This window comes from Gopherus evgoodei, chromosome 12, assembly GCF_007399415.2.
Source record: "Gopherus evgoodei ecotype Sinaloan lineage chromosome 12, rGopEvg1_v1.p, whole genome shotgun sequence".
Taxonomy (NCBI): domain Eukaryota; kingdom Metazoa; phylum Chordata; order Testudines; family Testudinidae; genus Gopherus; species Gopherus evgoodei.
This window is the reverse complement of record NC_044333.1, coordinates 11,665,359-11,692,136: the sequence shown is the minus strand read 5'-3', so window position 1 is coordinate 11,692,136 and position 26,778 is coordinate 11,665,359. Positions and strand designations below refer to the sequence as shown.

At 47.3% G+C, this 26,778-nt stretch overlaps 1 protein-coding gene across 11 annotated transcripts in view; it reads right to left on the bottom strand.

The window, feature by feature from the left end:
* Positions 1-26,470, bottom strand: part of LOC115660538 (dipeptidase 2-like) — a 37,097-nt gene extending 10,627 nt beyond the window's left edge. The window contains exons 1-7 of one of the 11 annotated variants that reach the window (XM_030582026.1): positions 26,174-26,469; positions 23,582-23,653; positions 12,838-13,056; positions 9,335-9,622; positions 2,743-2,869; positions 2,100-2,229; positions 1,746-1,887 (exon numbers count right to left, since the gene is read on the bottom strand). In XM_030582026.1, coding sequence (XP_030437886.1) covers positions 1,746-1,887; positions 2,100-2,229; positions 2,743-2,869; positions 9,335-9,465 — 530 coding nt within the window. In that variant the 5' untranslated portion in view covers positions 9,466-9,622; positions 12,838-13,056; positions 23,582-23,653; positions 26,174-26,469. The other 10 variants (XM_030582030.1, XM_030582029.1, XM_030582037.1 and 7 more) reach the window with 10 other exon arrangements.
* Positions 26,471-26,778: the final 308 nt, after the last annotated feature.

The following is a 26,778-nucleotide window of genomic DNA, read 5'->3' as shown; positions in this document are numbered from 1 at the left end:
ATAGCTGAGTTTAAAGATGATAAGCATAGCTCTCATTCATGCAATGTCATGCTTGTATCTCACTCCCAGACATTCGTCCTCCAGGTCAGAACTAGTTCACATGGGTGAGGCACTTTGAGGAAGTGCATGCTGTCTAATGCTGCAACACTTCTAGGGGTCACTAGCAGACTTCAGGGCTATCAATCTGGTATCTTTCACCAAAACTAAGTTCACATTTAAAATTGCACCCACGCCGTCTGACCAGGGCCAGTTTGGGTGAGGAGGAAAAAGAATTACAGCAGTGCAATAATGTGGTGATTCTTAGGCCTGAGTGCAGCCTGGGCACAGGTTACTTTTTAAATGATATAATAAGAATGCTTTTGATGAGTTGTTTCTTGTGGGTGTTACAGCAGAGGTGAGTCTTTAGGACTAATCAGAGAGTGGTGGTCTTCAGGAGCAATTCCAGAAGGACAATCCATGTCCATGGAGACAGTGTAGAAAGATATGACAATGGCTCTGTAAGAAGTGGATACCGGATGTTGAGGCTGGCATTAATAGCCAAACAGAGGAAACTGGAGGGCAACTTGTGAAAACTAGAGCAGTAGGAAGGAACAGCATTATGCAGGGCCATTTTCTACTGTTAGCCGTTCTTCACCCCTATATGGGTCTGTGTGATTCAGGAATTAGAAATATGATTTGCAGGCTTTGGTATTTAGGTCTCCAGTTTGAACCCAGCATAGAACGTTACTGCTCAGAAGGTCTTTTTGGAAAGAACTGGCATAGTGCAGTTCCCAGTGTCAGATGTCTACATCACAATTAGCTCCCTCAGTAAAGAATCCTAAGCCTGAAAGTGTGTGCACGCCTCTCACACCATGACAGGAATGTGGCAATGACATTTTCCTTGCTGGACAATTTGTGGACAGAGGACATAAGGCTGACCCTAGAAGAAGCTGCAGGATGAGGGGGGCTCTAAGCAGACGTAAGGGCTGATGTATAACTGCGGGTTAAAAAAGCATTGCTCATCACCACTAGTGTGGCGGAGGGAGGCATGACAGCAAAGTCTTCTAGGAGATGGCTCAATCTGCTTCTTACAGGGAGAGTTTGGGATCTAAATCCTTCCTTCACTGGGTATGTACAGGAGGGGTGTGCTTGGCCAGCAGGTGGGACAGGCAATAGGTGGGACAGGTGATATGGAGGCATGTGAACCGAGCCCCAGCCCACCCACCTGCAGGACACAAGCCTTCACAGCTACACATGTGGTACGTGCTTGGGGCTGGCCGAAGAGGAGAGTCTCCAGTGCCATCAAGAGCTGAATTCACACACGGCACTCACCACTCCAATAAGGAAAGTATGAAGTTAGCTGGGTCACCCAGAAAACCCTTTCTTACTGCCTTTCCTGCCTGCAATGAACTTTTTACCAGTTTCAGTAACATTCCTTCCAAAAGAGAAACGTGTCAGTTACACCCTGCTCTAGTTTTCTCACAAAGCAATGGAGATGATGACTTCCCTGTATTTATTTTGCCAACAAACTAAAATAGATCCCATGATGTCAATGAACTCTCAAGTGGCAGACACATTCTCCTTCTTCAACCCACCACATAACAAGTGGACCTATCCAAAGGACATCAGTCATCCTTCAGCTCCTCCACCACCAGTCACAGATAGCAGTCTTCCACATTGTGCAAACCAATTTTGGCCCATCTTAAAGCTGCCATCCCTTTGCACTGGAAAAGTAAGCATTACAGAAACAAGTGCACATCAGTTACCATGGAGTATTGCAGGTGTGCGTTAAAGACATGTACCGAACACCCAGGTCATAATACATCCTTAGCGTTGCGAGACTGCTGTCAATGGAATGGCCACCTTCTATTCCAATCAAGCATGCTATCTTTTTACTATCAGCAATACCTGGAGTTTAAAGGGAAGATAAAAGCCACACTAAATTGAAGACAAAGACTTAGAGCTATCTGCATTGAGCAGCAGATAATCATTTCACAACCATAAATGTCAATATTACCATTCTTAATATGCAATCTGTGATATGTCAAGTACTTCATCTCACATATGTTCCCTCCTGCAATCTCATTAAAGAAACATTTTCATTTTAAAAAAAGTATCACCTTGAGAAGTATTAACAAGTTCAAGTTCTGGATAGATTTGACACATCCTCTTGACAACATCAATCTGCTCTAGGGTCAGACGCACAGCATCCTTGTTCTGAGCGCTGCACAGAACATACACTGACCAAAACTGAAAAAGAGACATTGATGGGCCAAACAACAAGTTCATGGACCTCATTATCAGCAGAATCATAAATAAAACCACTTCCTCTTGGCAATTTGTTGGGGAGTTTTCATCACTGGGAAATCCCAAAGGAACACCTAATCTGACTAGGGGCACACTCTCTGATAATAGGCTCTTAGCAACCCCAATCACTCACACAGTCTTCCAAGGTCAGGAGGCTATGACAACTTTTTAATTCAGTTGCTGTAAAAATAATACATAACATTTTAGATAAGAGGAGCTGGATTCTGCAAAGGCATTTTAAAGTCTGGCAAATGCAAATATATGAAAGCTTCTGTAGCCATGCAGTTTTCCCTTTTTTCTATCATGGGCTGAATCAAAATCCCAGATCTGAAACACCTCTTCTAAACTATGGCATATCCAAAATCTGGATGTGTCTGGATTTTGCTCAGATCCATCTGTAGAACGATCAGTATAAATATTCTAAGAGATCCACATCATAGCACCAACAGTACATACCTGAGCTCCGACATGGCCAGACTGAAGTTTCTGAATGTTTGTGAATGTGGTGTTGAGAATTTTTAAGTTGATTTTACTTAGTCTGTTTTGGTACAATATCCTCAGTTGTAATGGAAGGTCATTGTGCCTAAGTAGTAAAATAAATAGCATTAATGATACAAACAAGCTTGTCCTTTCCTAATGTTTATCTATCTACTTTTAGTTCCCCTTGAAAGTTAACTGCCAACACCCTTGCAACAGTTCTCTAGAGACTGGAGAGGTTGCAAATGTGGCAAAAAAAAATTGAATCAGGTTGAGTGGCTGAGGGGTACACTTAAACCACCATCTTACCAAAGCTACTGCTCCCAAATTATGATAAACCCCACCCACTTTTCTCAGACCACTTTAAGCACTGCCTCGCAGTGAGGTTTGTTTGGAGCTAACTGGGTCTGTGGATGAGGGGAAAGCAGTGGATGTGTTATTCCTTGACTTTAGCAAAGCTTTTGATACGGTCTCTCACAGTATTCTTGCCAGCAAGTTAAAGAAGTATGGGCTGGATGAATGGACTATAAGATGGACAGAAAGCAGGCTAGATCGTCAGGCTCAATGGGTAGTGATCAACAGCTCCATGTCTAGTTGGCAGCCGGTATCAAGTGGAGTGCCCCAAGGGTCAGTCCTGGGGCCGGTTTTGTTCAATATCTTCATTAATGATCTGGAGGATGGTGTGGACTGCACTCTCAGCAAGTTTGCAGATGACACTAAGCTGGGAGGAGTGGTAGATACGCTGGAGGGTAGGGATAGGATACAGAGGGACCTAGACAAATTAGAGGATTGGGCCAAAAGAACCTGATGAGGTTCAACAAGGACAAGTGCAGTTCAACAAGGACAAGGAACAATCTCATTCACTGTTACAGACTAGGGACTGAGTGGCTAGGCAGCAGTTCTGCAGAAAAGGACCTAGGGGTTACAGTGGATGAGAAGCTGGATATGAATCAACAGTGTGCCCTTGTTGCCAAGAAGGCTAACAGCGTTTTGGGCTGTATAAGTAGGGGCATTGCCAGCAGATCGAGGGATGTGATCATTCCCTTCTATTCGACATTGGTGAGGCGTCATCTGGAGTACTGTGTCCAGTTTTGGGCCCCACACTACAAGAAGGACGTGGAAAAATTGGAAAGAGTCCAGCGGAGGGCAACAAAAATGATTAGGGGTCTGGAGCACATGACTTATGAGGAGAGGCTGAGGGAACTCTGATTGTTTAGTCTGCAGAACAGAAGGGGGGGGGCATTGATAGCTGCTTTCAACTCCCTGAAAGGGAGTTCCAAAGAGGATGGATCTAGACTGTTCTCAGTGGTACCTGATGACAGAACAAGGAGTAATGGTCTCAAGTTGCAGTGGGGGAGGTTTAGGTTGGATAATAGGAAAAACTTTTTCACTAGGAGGGTGGTAAAGCACTGGAATGGGTTACCTAGGGAGGTGGTGGAATCTTCTTCCTTGGAGGTTTTTAAGGTCAAGCTTGACAAAGCCCTGGCTGGGATGATTTAGTTCGGAATTGGTCCTGCTTTGAGCATGAGGTTGGACTAGATGAGCTCCTGAAGGCCCTTCCAACCCTGATAGTCTATGATTCTATGATTCAGCGGCACTTCGGCGGCGGGTCCTTCACTCACTCTGGATCTTCAGCAGCACTTCAGTCGTGCATCCTTCACTCGCTCCGGGTCTTCGGCAGCACTGAAGGACCCGCTGCCAATGTGCCACCGAAGACCCGGAGCAAGTGAAGGATTCACCGCCAAAGTGCTGCTGAAGAACCTGTAGGGAACCGATTCCTAAGATTTTGGCAGCTCACCACGGCACAAGCCCCTCTTTCCATCTTATTCTTCTAGCTCTCATCACATCTCCACGCTTTCTCTTCATATGTTGGATCTGCAAATAGCAGCCATACTATTGGCAGGCAAGTTTGATTTTAGAATTTTATTTGAGTTAGTGTAACCCACACACCTCCTGGGTGTGGCATTCTGTCCCATCTAGTAGTGCCGAGGGTACGTCTACCCTACCCACCAAATCGGCGGGTAGTGATCGATCTAGCGGGGATCGATTTATCTGCCGTCGACTCCTGCACTCCATCATGGGTGAGAGGCGGAAGCGGAGTTGACGGGGGAGCGGCGGCAGTCAACCCCGTGCCGTGAGGACACGAGATAAGTCGATCTAAGATACGTCGACTTCAGCTATGCTATTCTCGTTGTTGATGAAGCTGCGTATCTTAGGTTGATCTCCCCCAGCCCCCCAGTGTAGACCAGGCCTTAAAGAGATAAATGAATCTGCTCTACAGCCTTAGCTAACAGCTCATACACTAAGCTCCAGAGGTCCCCAGTTTGATCCTGCCCATGGACAGACCAGGGTTTCTCAGCATCACAACAGCACAATAGTATTTGAGTGCTAGAGTGACCCCTTTTTCTTTAAGTTCCTGGATCAAGTCCAGGGTGGGCCATTCGGGCCCCTGCCAAAGAGGGCGCCATGCACAGGGTTTGGATTCCCACCTGATCTGCTGAGGGCCAGCTGGGCTAATGGAGGCGGCAGGCAGGCAGGCGAGCAGCAGCACTGGAGAGGGGACCGGGGGGCAGTTGGATAACCAGCTGGCCAAGCCAGGTGACAAGGTAACTCCTCTGGAGTAGGGATTCCCCTCCTTGCATGTGCTGTTTCTGTCCCCACCACATACACTTCCTCCCTGGAGCCCCCCTGGCCACTATGGACTGGGAGCATCCTCCTGTCTGCTGGTGTCGGGGGAGGAGGGAGGATTGATGTCGAGGTGTCCCCTTCATCCATGCACCTGATTTCCACTGAGCTGGGGTGAGGGGACAGGGGGAATCTGTGTATGCACTGCTGCCTCTCTGGGTCTGACGCTCCTGGGGGCTGCTTGTGTCTGAACAGGAGCCTTCATGCTCCTGGCCCTGAGTGCATTCTTAAAGAGACAGCGCACTCCTACACTCAGGCATACACACATTCCCCTCAACATAACACCCACTGTGTGTGTGTGTGTCTCTCTCTCTCTCTCACTCACTCACACACACACACACACAGCACCTGGGCTCCCTGTATTCAGGTCACTTCCCCACCTGGGCTGTGCTGAGGCATCAGCAGCTGCTGCTTCCCTGCCCTCCCCTTATGCAGCCCAGGGGGTGCACAGGGCAGAGCAGCAGCAGTCCAGTGGGGGAGCCGCCAGCAGTGCCAGCTGCTTTAGACTCATAGACTTTAGGGTCAGAAGAGACCAATATGATCATCTAGTCTGACCTCCTGCACAAAGCAGGCCACAGAACTCTACCCATTCACTTCTATAACAAACCCCTAACCTATGTTCGAGTTATTGAAGTCTTCAAATTGTGGTTTGAAGACCTCAAGCTGCAGAGAATCCACCAGCAAGTGACCCATGCCCCACGCTGCAGGGGAAGGCGAAAAACCTCCAGGGCCTCTTCCAATCTGCCCTGAAGGAAAATTCCTTCCCGACCCCAAATATGGCAATCAGCTAAACCCTGAGCATGTGGGCAAGACTCACCAGCCAGCACTCAGGAAAGAATTCTCTGCAGTAACTCAGATCGCATCCCATCCAACATCCCGTCATGTTGTGCATCCAGGTGGGTCAGTTTTCCCACGTGGGTGCAGGAAGGGGGTGCAAGGGTTAGGGGGGCAGGAGAGAGGTACAGGGGGTAGGTGTGAAGGAGGCACAGTGCAGAAGTTGGGGCACAGGAGGGGAGTGCAGGAGTTGGGATGAAGGGGGCACAGGAGAGAGGTTCAGGGTTTGCGGTGAAAGGGGCCGAGTGCAGGGATTAGGGGCACAGGGTGGGAGTGCAGGGGTTGGAGTAAAGGGGGCACAGTGCAGGGGTGAAGGGGGCACAGGAGAGAGGTTCGGGAGTTGGAATGAAAGGGGCTAAGTGCAAGGATTAGGGGGCAGGAGGGAGGTGCAGGTGTTGGGGGGGACGGGAGGGTGGGGACCAGGGACAATGAGGGGCACCAAAATGCAAGTTCAGCCAGGGTGCCATTTTCCCTAAGGCCAGCCCTGTCTTCCCAAAGCTATTGCTCCCAAATTATAATAAACCCCACCCACTTTCCTCAGACCACTTTAAGCACTGCCTCACAGTGAGGTTTGTTTGGAGCCTCACTTTCTGTAACAAATTTCATTCCTCACAGATCTTTTTTTCTGCTGTCCTGAAGGTTTTTCCCCTTTCATTCTTTGATGCTGAAGTTTCTCTCACAAGCCCCCCTTTCCACCTTTTTCTTCTAGCTCTATTCCCATCTCCACTCTCTCTCTTCAGATGTTGGATCTGCAAATAGCAGCCATGCTATTGGCAGGCAAGTTGGATTTTCAAATTTTATTTGAGTTACAGCACAATAGTAATTGAATGCCAGAGTGACCCCTTTCCTTTCTGTTCCTGGATGAAGTCAGACTCAACACAAACAATGTTCCTCTGAGCTGCCTGAGCATGCTCTCATATCATGCTGCCTGCTTTATAAACATATACATAAGGAAGTAAACTAAAGAAGGGTATCATAAAACTATAGAAAGGAGATGGTAAAATTGCATAACACAAAAGTAGATAAATGCTGGAATTCCCCCTGAAGACTAATGCAACTTGATCCAAAGGAGTTTATAAATAGCCTTTTAATTCAAATTGAAAATGTCTTCAGAGTGATAAGCTAATGCAATGAGACAAAAATGCTATGCCACAGGTGCTGCTTACATCTCTGATCTTGAGAATCTGCTAAGATCCACTGACGTGCAACAATGGATGGGCCTCTGCATTTAGAGCCCAGGGTGAAGTCAGAATTGGTTGTGCTGCTCAGGCAGGGCTGGATTAATACAGGGACTTGAGGAGCTGCAGTCCAAGGCCTTGTGCTAAGGGGGGCCCCAAAGGCCTGCAGGCCAGATGCTGCCCACTTTTTCTTTTCATGCAGCCCATGGCAAGACTCTGCGCTGCCAGCTGGACACCAGTCCCAAACCTCAGCGCTTGCCCCAACCCCGGGCTGGAGCCATGAGCGCCAGCTCATCACTGTGCCCCTGTAGCCCCTAGGTGAGGGGTGTTCAGGGAATCTCTGCATGCTGCCCAGGCCCCCAGCACCGGCTCCGCAGCTTCCATTGGCCAGGTACTGCAGCCAATGGGAGCTGTGGGGGCAGCGCCTGTGGGGACGGGCAGCATGCACTGCGCAGAGCGGCCTGGCCCCTCTGCCTAGGTGCCAGGCATGCCAGCCACCTCGGAGAGCAGAACAGCGCGGAGCCAGGACAGGCAGGGATCCTGTCTTAGCCTTGCTGTACCACTGACCAGGAGCTGCCCGAGGTAAGCACTTCCAAGGCAGAGCCTGCAACCCACACCCCTCAGCTAACTGCTCAGGCACTAAGCTCCAGAGGTCCCCAGTTTGATCCTGCCCATGGACAGACCAGGGTTTCTCAGCATCACAACAGCACAATAGTATTTGAGTGCTAGAATGACCCCTTTTCCTTTAAGTTCCTGGATCAAGTCCGGGGTGGGCCATTCGGGCCCCTGCCAAAGAGGGCGCCATGCACAGGGTTTGGATTCCCACCTGATCTGCTGAGCGCCAGCTGGGCTAATGGAGGCGGCAGGCAGGCAGGCGAGCAGCAGCACTGGAGAGGGGACCGGGGGGCAGTTGGATGACCAGCTGGCCAAGCCAGGTGACAAGGTAACGCCTCTGGAGTAGGGATTCCCCTCCTTGCATGTGCTGTTTCTGTCCCCACCACATACACTTCCTCCCTGGAGCCCCCCTGGCCACTATGGACCCACCCCAGAGCCCACCCCCCCAAGCTGGAGCTGCACCCCTCCCCGCACCCTAATCTCCTGCCCCACCCCTGGACCCACCCCAGAGCCCACCCCCCCATGCTGGAGCTGCACCCCTCCCCACACCCTAATCCCCTGCCCCAGCCCTGATCCCATTCCCCCACTCCAAACCCCCAAACCCAAAATCTAATAGCCTCAGATCCACAGGAGAGTTAATCCAGCCCTGTGCTCAGGGTTTACAGGATTTAGTGCTTAGTCTCTCATTGTAACAGGTAGAGGATAAGTGTGGGGGCTTAAAATACACCAGTATTTGTTTACAAGGATTGAACCTGAAAACCTACCATTGAAGTGTTCAGTTTGCTAGACCCATATTTTTCAGATTTTCAATAATTTGTGGTGAATGGTTGGTTTTCTTGTTGCATCTCGTAAGTGATCTAGGACGTTCACTATAAAGTACAGTTATATTTAATATGCTTTGCTAGTCTTAAATGTGTGTGTGTAAGGAAACGAAGGTGTTTTTTGATGGTATATAGGAAGGCATGAATTAAAGGTTTTTGGCTGGTTTTCAAGCTATTTGATGTAACTCTTCTCCAAACAAAAAAATATATATTTTATTACATGTTACTTAGCATCTCCCCATAGTCCCTACAGAACCCTTTCTTAGTCTACTAGCTACATAACTTGATGGTCTTGATCCATCTACCTTCCATGCCTTCACATTGGGTATATTGAATACCTAAGGATATCTTATCTTTTGGCCACCATTTTAGAAATATTAACCCTGTTAATGAATGTTACCAAGATGTATTGAAAAAAAAAAAAAACATTCTACATACCCATCAATTAGAGGGGCTTGCTTCATTAGCTCAACAGCCCTTTCTCCAACAGGTTTCTCAGTTCTGAAAGCCAAAACATCAGAGATGAGCAGCAAGAGCCACAGGAACAGCTTCATAGGATTGCTCTTCATTTCCACAAAGACGTTAACTAGAGAAGAAGGCTGCCACCACAGAATGTTGGTTATGAAGAAGAGGTAAATTTCCAGTCTGCAAAGGTTCTAGACTTAACGATTTTGGCAGAACTGCTGTGCCTCTGTCATTGGGAAGGCATAGGTGGTGAAGGAACTTCTGAAGACAAACAAAAGGAATGAAGAGAGTAAGAAAGGAGATTAGATGTGGATGATGTTCATGGTATTCAGTCCCCTTTTTCTAAGTAAGAGATTAAGACTTCTGACTGTTGCTCGAAAGTTGAGCAGCAGATATTTGCACTTACCCCTTCCTTCCAAACACTGTTGCTACCAGCTGAAATTAAAGGAAGTATTTACCCATTTTGCAGCCGGAGGAAATGGGTGGGCCTGGATTTGCACTTACCAACTAGTAATTGCATGTCCAAAACGTGTAGCGAAAGCTATGTATCTAGTTCCCATTTGAAAGTGGAAATTAACTGATTTGCCTGTACAAATAGGCTGATTTCCTCTCCTTTGAAACTTTCAGTGAAATTGTTCACCAAAATTCCAAGTCTCATTTGAAAGCAAGCTCTTTATTGTATAAAAAATAAACCCACTTCAATGACTGAAGCAATAAACCCACTGTATAGAGTGTATTTTTTGAGTGAAGCAATCTGAATGCAATACTTTCATTATTACATAGTTGAGTAACCAGAGCACAATCTGAAAGGGTCAATTTGTTCTTTTAAATTTATTTCTTTTAAAGAGATTTGAGCATGGAACCCTGCTAAGAAATAATGTGAGCATTCTTCCCTACCTTTTGCATAAAAATCCAGATAATAGTGATATTTAAGCACTTCTAAGCATCTTTTAAGTGTGAATCAGAAAGCATTTTACAAACATTAACTATACCTGACAGTATGATATAAATATTAAACCTGTTAATGGATGAAGATGCCATTGTAAGGATGAAAGAATTTTTCCAGGATTGAAGTCAATGGCAGAGCTATGAATAAAACCCAAAAGATTCCTGACCACTTTTCCCTGCTCCAACAATACCTCACGTAGGACGTCACAGTGCCGGTGTTGTCAATCACAGGGATTCAAAAAATCATGAATCAAGCCCCAAAAGAGTATGAATTTTTTTTAAACGGCTTTTTATTTGCCTTTTGGTTTGTGAGCCTTCATTGTTTGTATTCTTAAGCTTTTCTCCACAAAAATGAAAGCTAGAAACAGCTCTCTCATTAATAAAGTAAGATGTTTTCATGTAATCTCATGACTCCAGCAGCTATGGCTTAAAAAAAAAAACAACACACACATGTTGGGAGGTATATGATAGAATCACAAGAGTTGGCAACAGATTTAGGCTGGATGTAGGAATTAGTGGGTGGGTTGTAAGTTGCCTGTGTTGTGCAGGTGAACATAATATAAGTTCAGTCTTACTGGGTCAGACCAATGGTCCATCTAGCCTAGAATCCTATCTCCAATAGTGACCAATACCAGAGCTTCAGGGGGAGCATACAGAAAAAGACAATTTTGGAGAGATCCACCTTGTTTTCCCCTCCTAGCTTCTGGCAGTCAGAAGTTTAAGGTCACCCTGAGCATGACATTCCATCCCTGACTATCTTGGCCCATAGTCACTGATGGACCTATGCTCCTGGAACTTGTTTAGTACTGTTTGTTTTTAACCCAGTTATACTTTTGGCCATCACAACATCCCTTGGCAATGACTTCCACAAGTGAATTATGGACTGTGAGAAAAAATACTTCCTTTTCTTTGTATTAAATTTGCTGCCTATTAATTTCATTGGGTAACCACTGGGTTTTGTATTGCGGAAAAGGGTAAACAAACATTTCTCTATTCACTATTTCCCCACATATGTGCTTTTATAGACCTCTATCATATACGCCCTTAATTGTCTCTTTTCTAAGATGAACAGCCCTAATCTTTTTAGTCTTTCTTCATATGGAAGCTGTTTCATAACCTTGACTATCTTTGTTGCCCTTCTCTGAATCTTTTCCAATTCCACAGATGTGCAGTTATGCAAACCTAATTTACGCAAATCCAGACTTACGGAAAAAGTTCCATAAGTTCCGTAAGCTTTTTTTATTTTTTTTTTGCACACGTAATCGTCAGGTATACGTTCCCAACTTATGTAAAACTTGACTTACGCAAGGCATTCCGGAACGGAAGTCGGGGAGCGTCTCTATAATTTTTGAGACAGGACAACTAGCACTGGATACAGTATTCAAAGTATGGGTGCCTCATGTATTTATATAGTGGCATTATGGTATCTTATTTCTTATTTTCTATCACTTTCCTAATAGTTCCTAACATTCTGTTAGCCTTTTTTTACTGCTGCTGCACAATGACTGCAGCTGCTGCAGTTTTCAGAGGACTATCCACAATAATTCCAACATTTCTTTCTAGAGTCGCAACAGCTAATTTAGAACCCATCATTACATATGAGTAGTTGGGATAATTTTTCCTATGTGCATTACTTTGCACTTATCAATGTTGAATTTCATCTGCTCAAACTAGTTAGTGGTCTCTCCTGGTCTTAAAATTTCAGTTACTATAACTGAAAAATTAAAGAAAAAAAATTTACTTGGTGCATTTGATGGAATTTCCTTTCTCGTCTATATCACTCTCCCCTGCACAATCTGTTTCCCCTTTATGTGAACCTTCCAGAGCAACAGGAGAAAAAATCCCCTTATTAAACAGATTAATTATTATAAAAATCACAAAACTGGAGCTCCAGAGACAGCTGCAGTCCCAGACATAAATTTAAATCATTTTAAATTAATTACCTAATTAAAGTTATTGTTTTCATTTTAGTGGAACTTTAGATTACAAAACCCAAATTGAATAAAAGTGAATAGATTTGTATCCATTGAATTAGAAAACATTCCAGTGACAACAGTTTGTTGTTATAAGATTTTGAGATATTTCTAACCTGAACACTGCACTATTTTGCTGATGTATCACATTGACTGGAGTCTGAAATAAAGTTGACCAGCCTATTTGGATTGTCCAAATTCAGAGGAATGCAAGATGATTAAATAAGAATCTGAGGGTTATTTAAAAAATATTGAAGTTTGTTTTTAATAATGTAAGGTGCTGTTAGCTCAGTTAGAACTTTTAAAAACTCTAATTTAAACCAACACTATCGCTTTAAAATGTGCTCTCTCCTGAAAGCAAAAGAAGAGTTACATTTTATTCTTTCCACACTTACTCTCTTTTGCTAGATTTCTACAGAACATTGAGCAATATTATGGTGGTGGTCCAATACCCACTCTTCCAGACTAACAGCTGGCAGTCTGCTCCCGAACTTGCCTTCCAAAATCAAATTCACGCAGAGAAAGATTATGCGCAGAACCTATTCTGAATATTACCTTTAGGTTCACAGTGGTACCACTGGCCCTTTGGGCTTGGAAAGATGCCAGCTGCTGTACTGGTAATTTCCTTTTTCTTTGGCAGATTCCAAATGTGTTTTTTCTTTGGAGGAACTAGCACAGTCCTTTTCCATGCCAGAAGTATGTGTAACTGTACAGTAAAGCTTGCAGGCACTTGGAAAGCTGCCAAAACATGTGGATGGAGCGATACTACAGTATCTGCAAATGAAAAACATGCTTACTGGAAAAATAACACCTGATGAAGAACACTTTAATCGTCACCTCCCAGAGGATTAACCCTGCCATCACCACCCGGCCCAGGCCAGCAGCTACATGACCCTGTCTAGTAACGTTAGTTCTCAGAATAACCAAACACAATCTGGGCTTCTTCAAAAGTGAAAAAAAAAACAGCCAGTCTATGTTTAACAGCCTGAATATAGTACCACCGTTATATTGATTAAATCCTAAGCGCCATTCCTTCAGGGAGCACCAAATTCTGCTCGCTTTAATCACAGGAGCAGCTCTCACCATTCCCTTCTCCTCATTCCAATCTCAAAGAACTCCCACTACTATACCAGATTCAGAGGAAATTGTCTAACCATTCTCCAACACAGGCCAGCCAGTCCCTGGAAATCTTCTGGATTTTCACAGGGTTTGTGCCACAACTTACAGAAGAAGCGATCTTTCCCCCAACTGAGCCACAGCCACAGAAATCTTCCCATGTTTCTCCCATGTTAACTGGCCTTTCTACACTGCGACCCAAGAACCTCTTAGTACCAACTGGAAGAGGCCCAGAGGGGGCACAGAAGGGTTACAGGGATCTCCTGCATCTGGTACATATATTGTAATTCACCGAAGAGTATCATGTGAAGTTTCAAAGAAAAGCTGGTTCCAGTCTGGTCACTAGTATCATTATACAACATCTGTACGTGTGTTTCGTGAAGAGTTACGTATATACACTGAAAACTAAATTCTTAAAGTCTGTGTCTAGAGATTGGTCAACAGCAAAGGTGAAAAACAGGATTTCAGTCAGACAGGAAATAACTAGATAAACATCTAGCTGGCTATTTACATGCAAATTTAGTACTGTATGGTTCACAGTGGATCTCTTTTCACCAGTCTGAACTGAATGCTAATGAAGGATTCTTCAAAGAGAGAAAAGTAATAGGAGGAGGAAAGCAGTGAAGTCAATAGGGAAACTGAGGCAGAGAAGTTGAGCCCTCTGATTGCTCAGTGTATGCCAAGAACCCTCAACTCCAATTGATTTCAATAGCAACAGCAGTTATGAGAAGTCAGACACTAGGTATCCAGTTGGACTCCCAATCAAAAGAGACACTCAAAATTAGCAGGCAATTTGAAGTATGGACATAATTAGCTTTCTCAGTGCCAGGGCTGAAATCAAAAGTCAATTTATGGCTCACACCACTAGACCATGCCTCTCTCCAGTTGAGATCTTGAGTGTCAGTGATGATTCAAAACTAGATTTTATCAAAAGAAAATGGTGCTCATGAGAGGAATGGTTACAAATCCTAATACGAAGCGAAATGGTTTTGTGAGGGATTTTCTTGTTCTTGACGTAGGGAGTTCAGGAAGTGTTAGAAACTCAAAGTGCTTGTGTTTCAGCCTGGTGTGAATCCCCATGCAAGAGGGACTAAAAATGAAGCCAATGAGCCATATAGTTCCATTTCTCAAGCTGAGTGAAGCACAGAAAGGAAACAAAGCAGTGAAAAAAAGCAAATTTATTTATTTTAGTTTTCAGCTCAGGAGTAACTGATAACTTAAACAAGTTTCCTGTCTATCTTAAGTGTCCCTTTAAGGGCTCTTAAGGATCTCTGCTCTCAGGTTTTTATTGTGCATTTAATCACTGAACACTGTTCCATTACTGGAACTCCAACACTGCTGTTGGTTGTAACATGCACACATCTATTACACTAGCTTTGCTAGGACTTATTTGGACTGGTCACCCCTTGTGTCATACCACTTTCTTCTTGTACCTCTCCCAGGGGCTAACTTCAGAGATGATGTGAGACAGCCTAGCTCACAGTACTTTATACCAGCTCCATAAGCCTGTTGTATCCACTTATGAATGTCACAGAGATCAAGGGGCTCTCATAAGCTGCTAATAACTGACACCTCTGTGTTAAGTGAAATGCCATGGAGTATGTCATAAGCATTATATTAAGCCTCATAACTGGATTCTGCCTCTCAACCCCCACCCCATCACAGAGTCAGGTTTCCAACTTTTAAGTGAACAAAAATGCTTAAGGAGCAAGGGGAAAAAATGTTCAGTACTGTATCCTGTATCTGTTAGCGGGACACCAACTCCCTGGTATGTGGAAAAACTGCGGTGAGAAGTCAGCCAGAGAAGCCAGCTGGTAGGTGCGGAAGCAGTCAAAGCAGAAACTGCGGCACTGGCGAAGAATAGGGTTGCCAACTCTATAATCACACAAACCCAAATACCCTTGCTCTGCCCCTACCCCACCCCTTCCCTGAGCCCCCCCCCCGAGGCCCTGCCACCACGCACTCCCTCCATCCCCCTCCCTCCGTTGCTCGCTCTCCTGCACCCTCACTCACTTTCACCGGGCTGGAGCAGGGGGTTGGGGTGCAGGAGGGAGTTCAGGGTGTGGGCTCTGGGAGAGAGGTCAGATGTGGGAGGGGTCTTGGGTGCAGGAGGGGGCTCAGGGATGGGACAGCAGGTTGGGGTGCATGCAGGAGCGGGTGCAGGCTCCAGCCAGGTGGCACTTAACACGGGTAGCTCCTGGGAACAGGGCCACCCAGAGGGGGGTCAAGTGGGGCAATTTGCCGCAGTGCCTGCAGGGGCCCTGTCATAAACAGATAAGTAAGAGTTAATAGAACAGAAGTACTTCATGTCTCTTTTGCCTGTAAAGGGTTAACAAGATCAGTGAGCCTGGCTGTCACCTGACCAGAGGACCAATCAGGGGACAGGATACTTTCAAATCTTGAGGGAGGGAAGTTTTTGTGTGTGCTGTTAGTGTTTGGTTGTTGTTCTCTCTGGGTTCTGAGAGTGACCGGATGTGCAACCAGGTTTCTCTCCAATCTCTTTGATACAGTCTCTTATATGTCCAGAATAGTGAGTACTAGTTAGATAAGGCAAGTTAGGCTTATGGTTGTTTTCTTTATTTGAAAATGTGTATTTGGCTGGAAGGAGTTCAAATTTGTATTTTGCTGAAAGGATTTTAATTTGTACTTGTATACTTAGGCTGAGAGGGTATTCCCAGTGCCTATAGCTGAAAGACCCTGTAACATATTCCATCTTAAATTTACAAAGATAATTTTTACTGTTTTTTCTTTCTTTAATTAAAAGCTTTTCTTGTTTAAGAACCTGATTGTTTTTTTATTCTGGTGTGAGACCCCAGGGGACTGGGTCTGGATCCACCAGGGAATTGGTGGGGAGAAAGGAGGGAAGGGGGAGAGAAAGGTTAATTTTCTCTCTGTATTAGGATTACTTTCTCTCTCAGGGAGAGTCTGGGAGGGGGAGCGAGAAGGAGGGGGGAAGGTGAATTTTCTTCTCTGTTTTAAGATTCAAGGAGTTTGAATCACAGTGATCTTCCAGGGTAACCCAGGGAGGGGAAGCCTGGGAGAGGCAACAGTGAGGGAAAGGGTTTACTTTCCTTGTGTTAAGATCCAGAGGGACAGGATCTTGGGGGTCCCCAGGCAAGGTTTTTTGGGGGACAGGAGTGTACCAGGCACTGGAATTCCTGGTTGGTGGCAGCGCTACAAGCACTAAGCTGGTAATTGAGCTTAGAGGAATTCATGCTGGTACCCCATCTTTTGGACGCTAAGGTTCAGAGTGGGGAATTATACCATGACAGGCCCCCATGAGAATATAGTATTCTATAGTATTGCAACTCTTTTTATGGAAGAGGCCCCCCCAAATTACTTTGCCGCAGGCCCCCTGAATCCTCGGGAGAGCTTTGCCTGGGAAGCAGCCGGCCTGTCTGGCCCTAGGCTCAGGGGTGGCCAGGAGGCACTGCAAATTGTCCCTGCAGAGTCGACGCTTGAGGCAGGGGCAGCGTGCAGAGATGTCCTGGACACCCCTGTGCTTAGGAGCTGGACATGCTGGTTGCCTCTGGGAGCCGCGCAGAGTCAGGACAGGTAGGGAGCCTGCCTTTGCCCTGCTGCACCACCAGACTTTTAGCGTCTAAAATCTCCCGGATTGGCTTCTGTAGTCTCCGGCAGATCGAGCCTGATTCCAGGAGAATCTCAGCCAGTCCGGGAGGGTTGGCAACCCTAGCAAAGAAGACTACATTAACTTGGATTCAGGGCCAATGCAAGGATGTTTCGCGCCCTAGACGAAACTTCCACCTTGTGCCCTCCCCTGTCCCCGAGCCCCTGCCCTGAGGCACCCCCCACCCACGGCAGCTCCCTACCCTCCTCCCTGAGGCACCCCCGCCCCACTCCTCCCCGAGCACGCCATTGCTGCTTCACTTCTCCTGCCTCCCAGGCTTGCGGCACCAATCAGCTTAGGTGCCACAAGCCTGGGAGGCGGAAGCAGTGAAGCAGCCACGGCATGCTCGGGGAGGAGGTGGGACAGGGGTGAGCTGGGGCGGGGAGTTCCCCTGAGTGCCACCCCCCCCTTACTTGCAGCAGGCGGCCCTCCCCGCGCTCCTCTGCCCCAGCTCCCTCTGCCTAAATGCCAGCGGCGACTGGGGCAGCCAAAGATCAGGCCACCGCGGTTGCTGCTGAAGAAAATGCCGCCCCCCAAATCCTAACGCCCGAGGCGACTGCCTAGGTCGCCTAAATGGTTGCATCTGCCCTGCTTGGATTAGATACTTTTTAGTTCACACCACCAGTGTTCACACAGTGCAGTTAGATTGCCACGCCCCTGTAGCACACACTGTGGCACAGTGTAGATAAACCCTTAGTATGACTGCATTAATCCCTTGTGTGGACACTCTCATTCAGAATTAAAGTGGCCTTAACTAGATTTAGCTTAATTCAAGACCACTTTAATTCTGAACGAAAGTGTCGACACCATAGTTTAATGCAGTTAAACTAATCCATTTTTAATCTATGCCCTTAGTTAATTTGGATTAATTTTCCTGAGTGCCCCTGTGTAGACAAACCCTGAGTTAGGAGTGCAGAGGTGAATGACAGCAACAGCTGGGTCACAAAAAAGTTGATAACTTAACCATGTTCTGTGCAAATCAGTCTGGTCTTTTTTATATTTATTACCTTTTAATTGAATATCTGTTTCTGACACTCCTGTGCAGCTCAAGAACAAAAACAGTGTCTCCTCTTTTAAAATACTGAGTTGTATCAGCCTGTGACCAAGTACACAGGCCTCTCTGGCACCAGCAGGGAATCATACTACACCGAAATCACTCTGCCATGCTTTTTGCACCAGTGCAAGCCACCCCAGGGTCTGTTTATGACATTTCTTCCTGTTTTAGAGAGCACAGTCGCAGTTTCTCACCTAGTGAGTGTTCCCATGAGATGCAGAAGGATGTGTTTTCCAGCTTTACTTTGATCTCCAACAAAAGCCCAATTCTCAAAAGCCAAAAAGCAGTTTTTTAGGGTTGCCAACATTGTATTTTAAAAATAAGGAACTATTTTCTTTGCACCCCACCCCATCCCTCCTCCCAATATTATCATTAACGTACAGTATTCGCCTACATTCTCCAGGGGGATTTCTTACTGCTTTTTGCAGCACTCAGCAATTCCCGATCTTGTTGTACAGAGATGAAAAACTAAGGGTCTGTTGGCAACCCTATTGTGGTCCTGAGCACCCTCAGCTGCCAGTGAAATGAGCAGTTATCCAGAGCACTCAGTACCTCCCTTGATCAAGCCCCAGCTCTGTAGGCCCTTGGGAGGCCAGTGTCTCCCTCACAGCTAGTCTGGGCTGAGGGGAAGTATTTATGCCTTGTGCCTGATTTAGTCAGTCAGAACAAAGGATCGAGTTAACCTCCATGAGACACCAGCTCGGTTTTGAAAAGTGCTTCTAACCTAAAAGCCAGAGCAGTGAGATTTAGGAGAAAATAATTTGATCTGTTTATATGGCTTGATTTAGACCTCGCATATTTTTAAGCCACGAGAGAAAATATAAACAGAGATTCTGAACGGTGCTACATTTTGTCAATCGTCACAATCTGTGAATTAAGTCTGAAACCTTGGGTATTCTCGATTCAACTTTATACACCTGGAGAGTGTGCATAGCCTCTGCAATGAACTCCAGGCATGCCTTTTAGCCCAGTGGTCCCCAAACTTTTCAGGGTCGTGCCCCCCCTTGTCCGTGCCCCCTCCCTCCACCCGCAGCAGGGGCTGGCAGAGGTGTCACAGCTCTGGGGGAAGGGGAGTGGATGGGGTTAAGGAGGCTGAGGCTGGGGCCGCAGCTGGGGGCAGGTCTGGGATCATGAATGGAACCTTGGTTGGGGCTGAGGCTGGGGCCAGGACCAGGGCGGCTAGGGCCGGGAGCAGAGCCTTAGCTGGGGTTGGCGCTGCAGCCAGAGGCCAAATCAGGAGCGGAAGCTGCACCCGGACCATGGTCGGGGGCCAAGACTATGGACCAGGTTGGGGCTGGAGTTGGGAGCAGAGCCGCAGCCAGGAGCCGGGGCTCTGGCCGTGGCAGAGCCCGTATGGGCTGGGCCGAGCTCCGCCACACTCCCCCGAACGTTCCTCCATGCCCCTCAGGGGGCGTGCCCCACGGTTTGGGGATATCTGTCTTAGCCCTTTAAAGAGACGAATCACCTCTGCTACCAAGCACATTTCAGTATTGAAAGTTTCAGTTGTAGCCACAGCACATGGGCAATAACGGCTCATACCTATCCCATGCTTGTGGTGCTTAGCAATCTGCAGATTGTACAGGTACGAGGCAGATTAAGACAGGCACAACGGGCCTGTACTGTAACCAGAGTCCCAGCTTCTGGAGTTGTGCAAACGTATTAGAATCCAAGTTTACATTTTAATATGGAAAATGCTTGAACAAATGAAGCAAACAGACGCACCCCATCTGCTGGGGTCAGCACTGGGGCCACCTAATGCCAAAGGGAAGAAGGATCTCTGCTGCCCCAAGTGGGGAGGAACCCCCTTGCTGCTGCTCTTTAGGTAGACAGGGGCCACCTGCCACCTCCACTCCAAGTGCAGGTCAGTGGGGCAGGAGTCAGGGGAGGGGAGCTATATCATGGTGTGCCTAGGGCCACAGATTGCCTTACTTACCCAGCCCCATTCAGGTAGCTGTTTTAGAAATAGTATGAGTCTATGCATCAGGTCCTGGGAGATTCTGTGTACCAATAATTAAGGCTCTGTGTCTGTCATGGAGGTCACAGAAGTCACAGATTCCGAGACTTTCCATGACCTCCATGACTTCTGCTGCAGCCAATTTGGCTGACCCCAGTACCGCCCAAGCATAGGGTTCCCAGGCGTCAGTTTTTCTACCAGAATGCCCAGTCAAAAAGGGGCCACGGTGGCTCTAGTCAGCACAGCTGATGGGCCATCAAAAGGCCAGTGAGTGGCACAGCAGGGTTAAGGCAGGCTCCTTACCTGCCCTGGCTCCACGCAGCTCCCAGAAGTAGCCAGCATGCCACTCCGAGCACCAGCTCCACAGCTCTCATTGTCCGGGAACCATGGTCAATGGGAGCTGTGGGGGTGGTGCCTGCAGCTGGGGGCAGTGTGCAGAACTGTCTGGCCGGGCTTCCGCCTAGGAGCGCAGGCACATGCCTGGACGCATGAGGTAAGCGCTACCCACACCACAGTCCTCTGCCCCAGCCCTGAGCCCCCTCCCTCGCAACCAAACTTCCTGCCAGAGCCCACAACTCCTCCTGCATCTCAACCTCCTGCCCCAGCCTTGAGCCTCGTACTGCACCCTAAACCCTTCATTCCCCAGCCACACCCCAGAGCCCATCCCCCCCATAAAACCCCCAACCCCTTCAGCCCCACCCCCAGCCCTGAGCCCCCTCCCACACCCCAAACACCTCATTCCTGGCCCCATACCAGAGCCCGCACACCCAGCCGATGCCCTCCCCGTCCCGCCCCCCCAATGCCCTGCCCCAGCCCAGTGAAAATAAGCATGGGTGGAGGTAAAGTGAGCGACGGGGGGGGGGAGAGAGAAGGGAGGGAGCGGAGGGAGTGGGGAATAGGGCCTCAGGGAACAGACCTCAGCAAAGGGGGGTTGGTTTTCTACAATCAGAAAGTTGGCAACCCTACTAAAGCGGCTGACCCTGGGCCAGCTACTCAGGTGGCCCTGTACTCAGCTGCACCGACCACTGCTGGAGTGGTCCTTGGACCAGCCACACCAGTCGCTATTTGTGGCCCCTGGCAGCTGGCCTTGCCCAAGCAGCGGTCCCAGAGGTGGCCGGAGTAGTGGCCAGTGAGCAGCCCCAGGCCCCACCCCCAGAGCAGTTCGTCCTGGGGTGCCCCTATTGTTGACAACTTTCTAATTACACAAACTGAACACCCTTATCCCGCCCCCTGCTCTTTTCCTGAGGTCCCTGCCCCTTCTCACTCCATCCCCCCTCCCTCTATCACTCAGTCTTCCCCACCTCCCTCACTCACTCATCTTCACCAAGCTGGGGCAGAAGCTGGGATGTGGGAAGGGATGAGGGCTCCAGCTGGGGTGCAGGCTCCAGGCTGGAGCCAGAAATGAAGGGTTCAGGACTGGGGCATGGGGTTGGGCTCGGGATGAGGGCTTTGGGTACATGAGGGGGCTACAGGCTGGGGGATGGAGGCAACGGGTTCAGAGTGTGGAAGGGGGCTCTGGGCTGAGGCATGGTCTGGGCTGTGGGAGGGGGTACAAGGTCTGGGTGCAGGTTCTGGGATGGGGCCAGAAATGAAGGGTTCAGGGAGCAGGATGGGGCTCTGGCCTAGGGCAAGGGGTTGAGGAGCAGGCTCTGGGAAGGAGTTTGGGTGTGTGAGGGGGCTCGGGGCTGGGGTAGGGGTACAGGAGGAGGTGCAGGCTCCGGGGAGGGAGTTTGGGTGCAGGAGAGGGATCAAGGCTGGGAGAGGGGGTTGGGGCATCGGAGGGGGTGCGGGCTCCAGGCGGTGCTTATCTCAGACGCCTCCCAGAAGTGGCTGCCATGTCCCGCAAGCTCCTAGGCCGAGGCACAGCCAGGCAGCTCTGCGCATTGCCTCCTCCCACAGGCACAGTCCCCACAGCTCCCACTGGCCACAGTTTCTGACCAATGGGAGCTGCGGAGCTGGCACTCAGGGCAAGGTCGGGAGCAGTGCACAGAGCCCCCTGCCCAGCCCTCCACGTACAAGGCTAGGGACATGTTGCAGCTTCCAAAGAGCCACAGGGAGCCTGCCAGCCCTGCCAACTGGACTTTTTACAACCTGGTTAGCAGTGCTCACCAGAGCTGCCAGGGTCCCTTTTTGACCGGGTGTTCCAGTCGAAAACTGGACACCTGGCAACTCTAGGCCCCCCCAGCTAAGTTTTAGTCAGGAGTATTTATAGTAAAGGTCTTGGACAGTCATGGGCCATGAATTTTTGTTTATTGCCCATGACCTGTCTATGACTTTTGCTAAAAATACCCATGACTAAGTCATAAATTTACCAATTATCTCTCACAGGGAGTGCACTGCTTATTATAGGATCTGCCCATATGAGGCAAGGCTCGCAGGTCTTTATGGACCAAAGTTTGGTGTAACTCCTCTGCTCTCACCCCTTATCAATTTATTAGCGTTAATGACAGGAACGTACTCTAGTCGTGAGAAGAATGACCAGACAAGTTGCCATATAGAACTCCACAGACCAGATCAACTCTATGGGTGCAGAGATTCAGAACCCCTGAATCAACTGCACTGGACTGGGAGCATTCACTGCGATCCTCACCCGAGGGAGGAGGGGACCAGTGGGGAGGCGCATTAGGTGAAGGACAGCGGAATTCAGGCAAGCCTCCAAGAGAGCTTCACGGGCTGAGGGTTGTCTGGGAGAGGTGTCAAGTGAGCCCATCTCCCATCATGCCTCTGCCCACTCCCAGGCCAACCCCAGCCTCCTTAGCAGAGTGGGGGATGTGGTGCTTCACCCCATTGACCCCCTGACCCAAGTTCATCTAATGCCGCTAGGAATGATAGCTTCTGCTGGAAGTACTTGCCAGTAAATCAAGCCTAGGCAGGCTCTGCTGTGGTTATAACTAACTAATTCACAGAAGACTGGCCAGATTCCACAGCCCTTAAACCACAACTCTGCAAAAACAATTCTGTTTTCTTTTTTTAAAACTATCCCTTGTTAACCCCATGCTTGTAATGGGGAGAAACTTACAACCCCTTGTGGAATTAAAGCTCTCACAGAATCTCCTCCCTTGGCTGGTCCTTTGTTGCCAGCATTGCCATAGAGTTCTTCCTGCTCTGTTCTGTGTTGCCTCAGATTTTTCATCTCCTCACACTCCAAAGTTGGCTCACTTGTCTGCTATCACGTCCGCCCACACACATGCAGAAATGTTCAAGTCCTGGGTAATATTTCCTTTAATAAACCAAACTCAGAAGAGATTCCATCTCTCCCACGACAGCCATGAAAGAAACAAAGCCTTAATACAGTCATTCCTATCAGAAGAGAGGACAGAGTGGAAATATGGACTCCAAATTTCTCAGGTTTCCTCAGTTTTAGACAAATCATCTTTTTCACACGTTTCCTTCTGCATTTCATCTTCAGTGAGTAAAGCTATCACCACAACAGCCTGATGGCTACCCACAAAGCACTGAGTCTAACCACATATTATGGGACAAAGCTATCCTGGGTTTAACACTACTGACTTCAGGGGAGTTACATCATGAGGGAATTTGGCCCTACCTGTAGGGCCTGGGGAGAGCTTCTCCTTTGTTCACGGATCTTCTCTTTTAGCACTTTGTCACCGTTGCTTTCCTGGAATACAAACCAAAATGCTTTGAACAATAAGTATGTCAGTGTTCAGGAAAAACAAGTTTCAGAGCGGCAGCCATGTTAGTCTGTATCAGCAAAAACAACGAGGACTTCTTGTGGCACCTCAGAGACTAATACATTTATTTGGACATAAGCTTTCATGGGCTAAAACAAAGGATTCATCCTTCAGGCTGACAATATTCCCAATTGCTCATACTACTGGGGAGTTGCAAACTTTGTTGCTTCTTTTAGCCAAATGCATTGCATAAAGCATGAGTGCTTTGCATTCTTCCATTTCCCCTCACAAGCTAGCGTCCCTGTGTGTCACACTCCCACAGCCATTTACTGCAGGGGCTCTATTTGTTCCCAATTCCCCCACCCTGCCCATGCCAGTGTTCACCATTCCCCTCTCCACCATATGCCAGCAGCTGTGTTGCCCCCCATTCACCCCTTCAACCATACCATTGTTCCCCATTCCCCCACTCACACCAGACACTCTGTGTGCCCCTATGTCCCTCTTCCCCTATTCCAGGGTCCCTTATTCTCCCCCTGGCCAGGAGTTCTGTGTGCCCACTCATTCCACCTTGCACCCCTTCAGCATGCAAGCTCTGTGTGCCTCCCATTTCTCCCTGTGCCACATGCCAGGGGCTTGCTGTGCCCCACATTTCCCCTATGTCATGGGCACAGTATGCCCCCAATTTCCCCTTCCCTCACACTTTCCCCTCACATGCAAGAGGCTCTGTGCCCTCCTTCACTCCACCCCCACCCCCTATTCTCATTTCTTTTGTATCTGTCTGGGAGTCCATAGAGAGGATGAGCAGAACTAAAATGGGGACTACTGTTATGCTGAAATGGGTTAATGTCTGCCATCAACTGGTTCTTTGGTCCACAGTCAATCACAATTGATAACTCTGCTAACCAGATGCCAGGGGCTCTGTATCTCCCCCATTTCCATTTTTTGGTTTTTCTCGTTGTCTCCAATAAACAATGCAGTTCTGGTCAAGGATGCCTAAAACAGTTCCCTGAAATTTTGGAATTGATAGGATGGTGTGTTCAAAGTTACCACATTACAGACAGAGAAATGCCACAGAGTTAAGTGACACGGTGGGTGAGGTGACGTAATATCTTTTACTGGACCAACTTCTGCTAATGAGAAGGACAAGCTTTCAAGCCCCAGAGAGCTCTAGAGGAAATACCTCATCCACTTTGTCTACTATCTATTTAAAAGAAGAAGTCAAGAGTCTGAAAAACAAAAACACACCCAAGTTTCAAAACCAATTTAAGATTGCTAACTGACAATACACTTAGCTCTCAAAACAAAAATACTTTAAAGGAAAGTAACATCTTACTGTCCACATAGACATTATTCCAGTACTTGATAAAGATAGATACAACAGAAATTTTAAATACTTGACCAAACAATTCTAATGTCATTTGATACAACATTTTCCCATGTAACACTATCTTTTGAAGGAAAATATTTAGGTACTGAAATAAGGTTGACTAAAATACATGGAAGATCATTTATAGGCTTAGTATTGTGACAAAATATGCAATTATTATGTAGTAGAAGAAACTCGGTTTTCTGAACACCAATCTTAAGAACAAGTTATAAAAAACATTTTTCCCCAGTGTGGACAGAAGTCACACAATGAAATTGATGTCAACGAAGAACAAGTTGACATTCCCAATATTTTCAACGCATTGGAAATCACTCTGAAGCACAAGAAGCAAGTGATGCAGTGTACGTCCACCAGACCTACTGTAATTCTCAGATGTTCAGTTGTATGAATTTTTTGATTTTATGAACTGCTCAAGCCACAATTAATTCACTGGGATTATACTGCACAATGTTGATATGTTAGTCTTATGATCATAGAATCATAGATGATTAGGGTTGGAAGAGACCTCGGAGGTCATCTAGTCCAACCCTCTGCTCAAAGCAGGACTAACACGCACTAAATCACCCCAGCAAGGGCTTTGTCAAGCCGAGCCTTAAAAACTTCTAAGAACGAAGATTCCACCACTTCCCTAGGTAACCCATTCCAATGCTTCACCACCCTCCTAGTGAAATAGTGTTTCCTAATATCCAACCTAGACCTCCCCCACTGCAACTTGAGACCATTACTTCTTGTTCTGTCATCTGCCACCACTGAGAACAGCTGAGCTCCATCCTCTTTGGAACCCTCCTTCAGGTTAGTTAGTACTAAATTCCCCCCCCCCCCCCCCCGCCTCACTCTTCTCTTAATGATGTTCTTAAGACATCATGTAAATGGATAGTCAACGCCCATTATCATTTAGCAATTTTAAATGACTTCTGCAAACACTCTAGGAATAGGGCAAACAGTACAGTTAAGCTAAAACAGGGTGCAGTAAGCATCCTTATGTAAATGGCCCTCACTGCATACAAGTATAAAATCCACTCAGCCATTTCCCCTGCTGTCTGAACAAAGCTCACAAGTGAGCAGGACAGAGCTTTGTAGCTTTCTTCTTTATGGTAAATGTATCCTTGGTGCAGGTTACCTTCTTTGGGCAATGAAAAAGCAGCAAGATCCACATTCGACTGGATTGGATACAACAGCAAGAGCCTGGCACTGGTTACTTTTGGTTTCACATCGACAGCAAATAACTCTGCTTCTTTTATGGCTCACAAACATACCCAGCTTCACATTCCGGCTTAGGGAGCCTTCTACCAGCTGATAAGCACAGAGGAGAACCACAGTCTCATCCCCCGTTTGTAATCGCTGAAAAGCAGACGGCAAGTGATGGTTTTCCAGGCTGCTCAGCGTCACTATCAGCTCCTCCTTGTGGGCAAACTATTAGCTCTGCTCTTTGCACATCCCCTCCACCAAAAGGCACTCAATTTAGAAGCAGAGAGTGATAGGGATTACGCAACATTATTTGTTTTTGCTAAGGCTTAACTATATTGGTTTAGAAACAGGAGCTTATCTGGGTATAGCTAGATTTAGGGAAATGAGCTATACTGATTTAAGCCCCTTTATGGCCCTACAGCTGTGTGCACCACAGGAGCATGTGTTGCTCTAACTGTATCTGTTTCTCAGCCAGTGCATTTAATGCTGTACAAAAACAGTGTAAACAGGCCTTAGACCTGTTAAGATAAAGCAGTG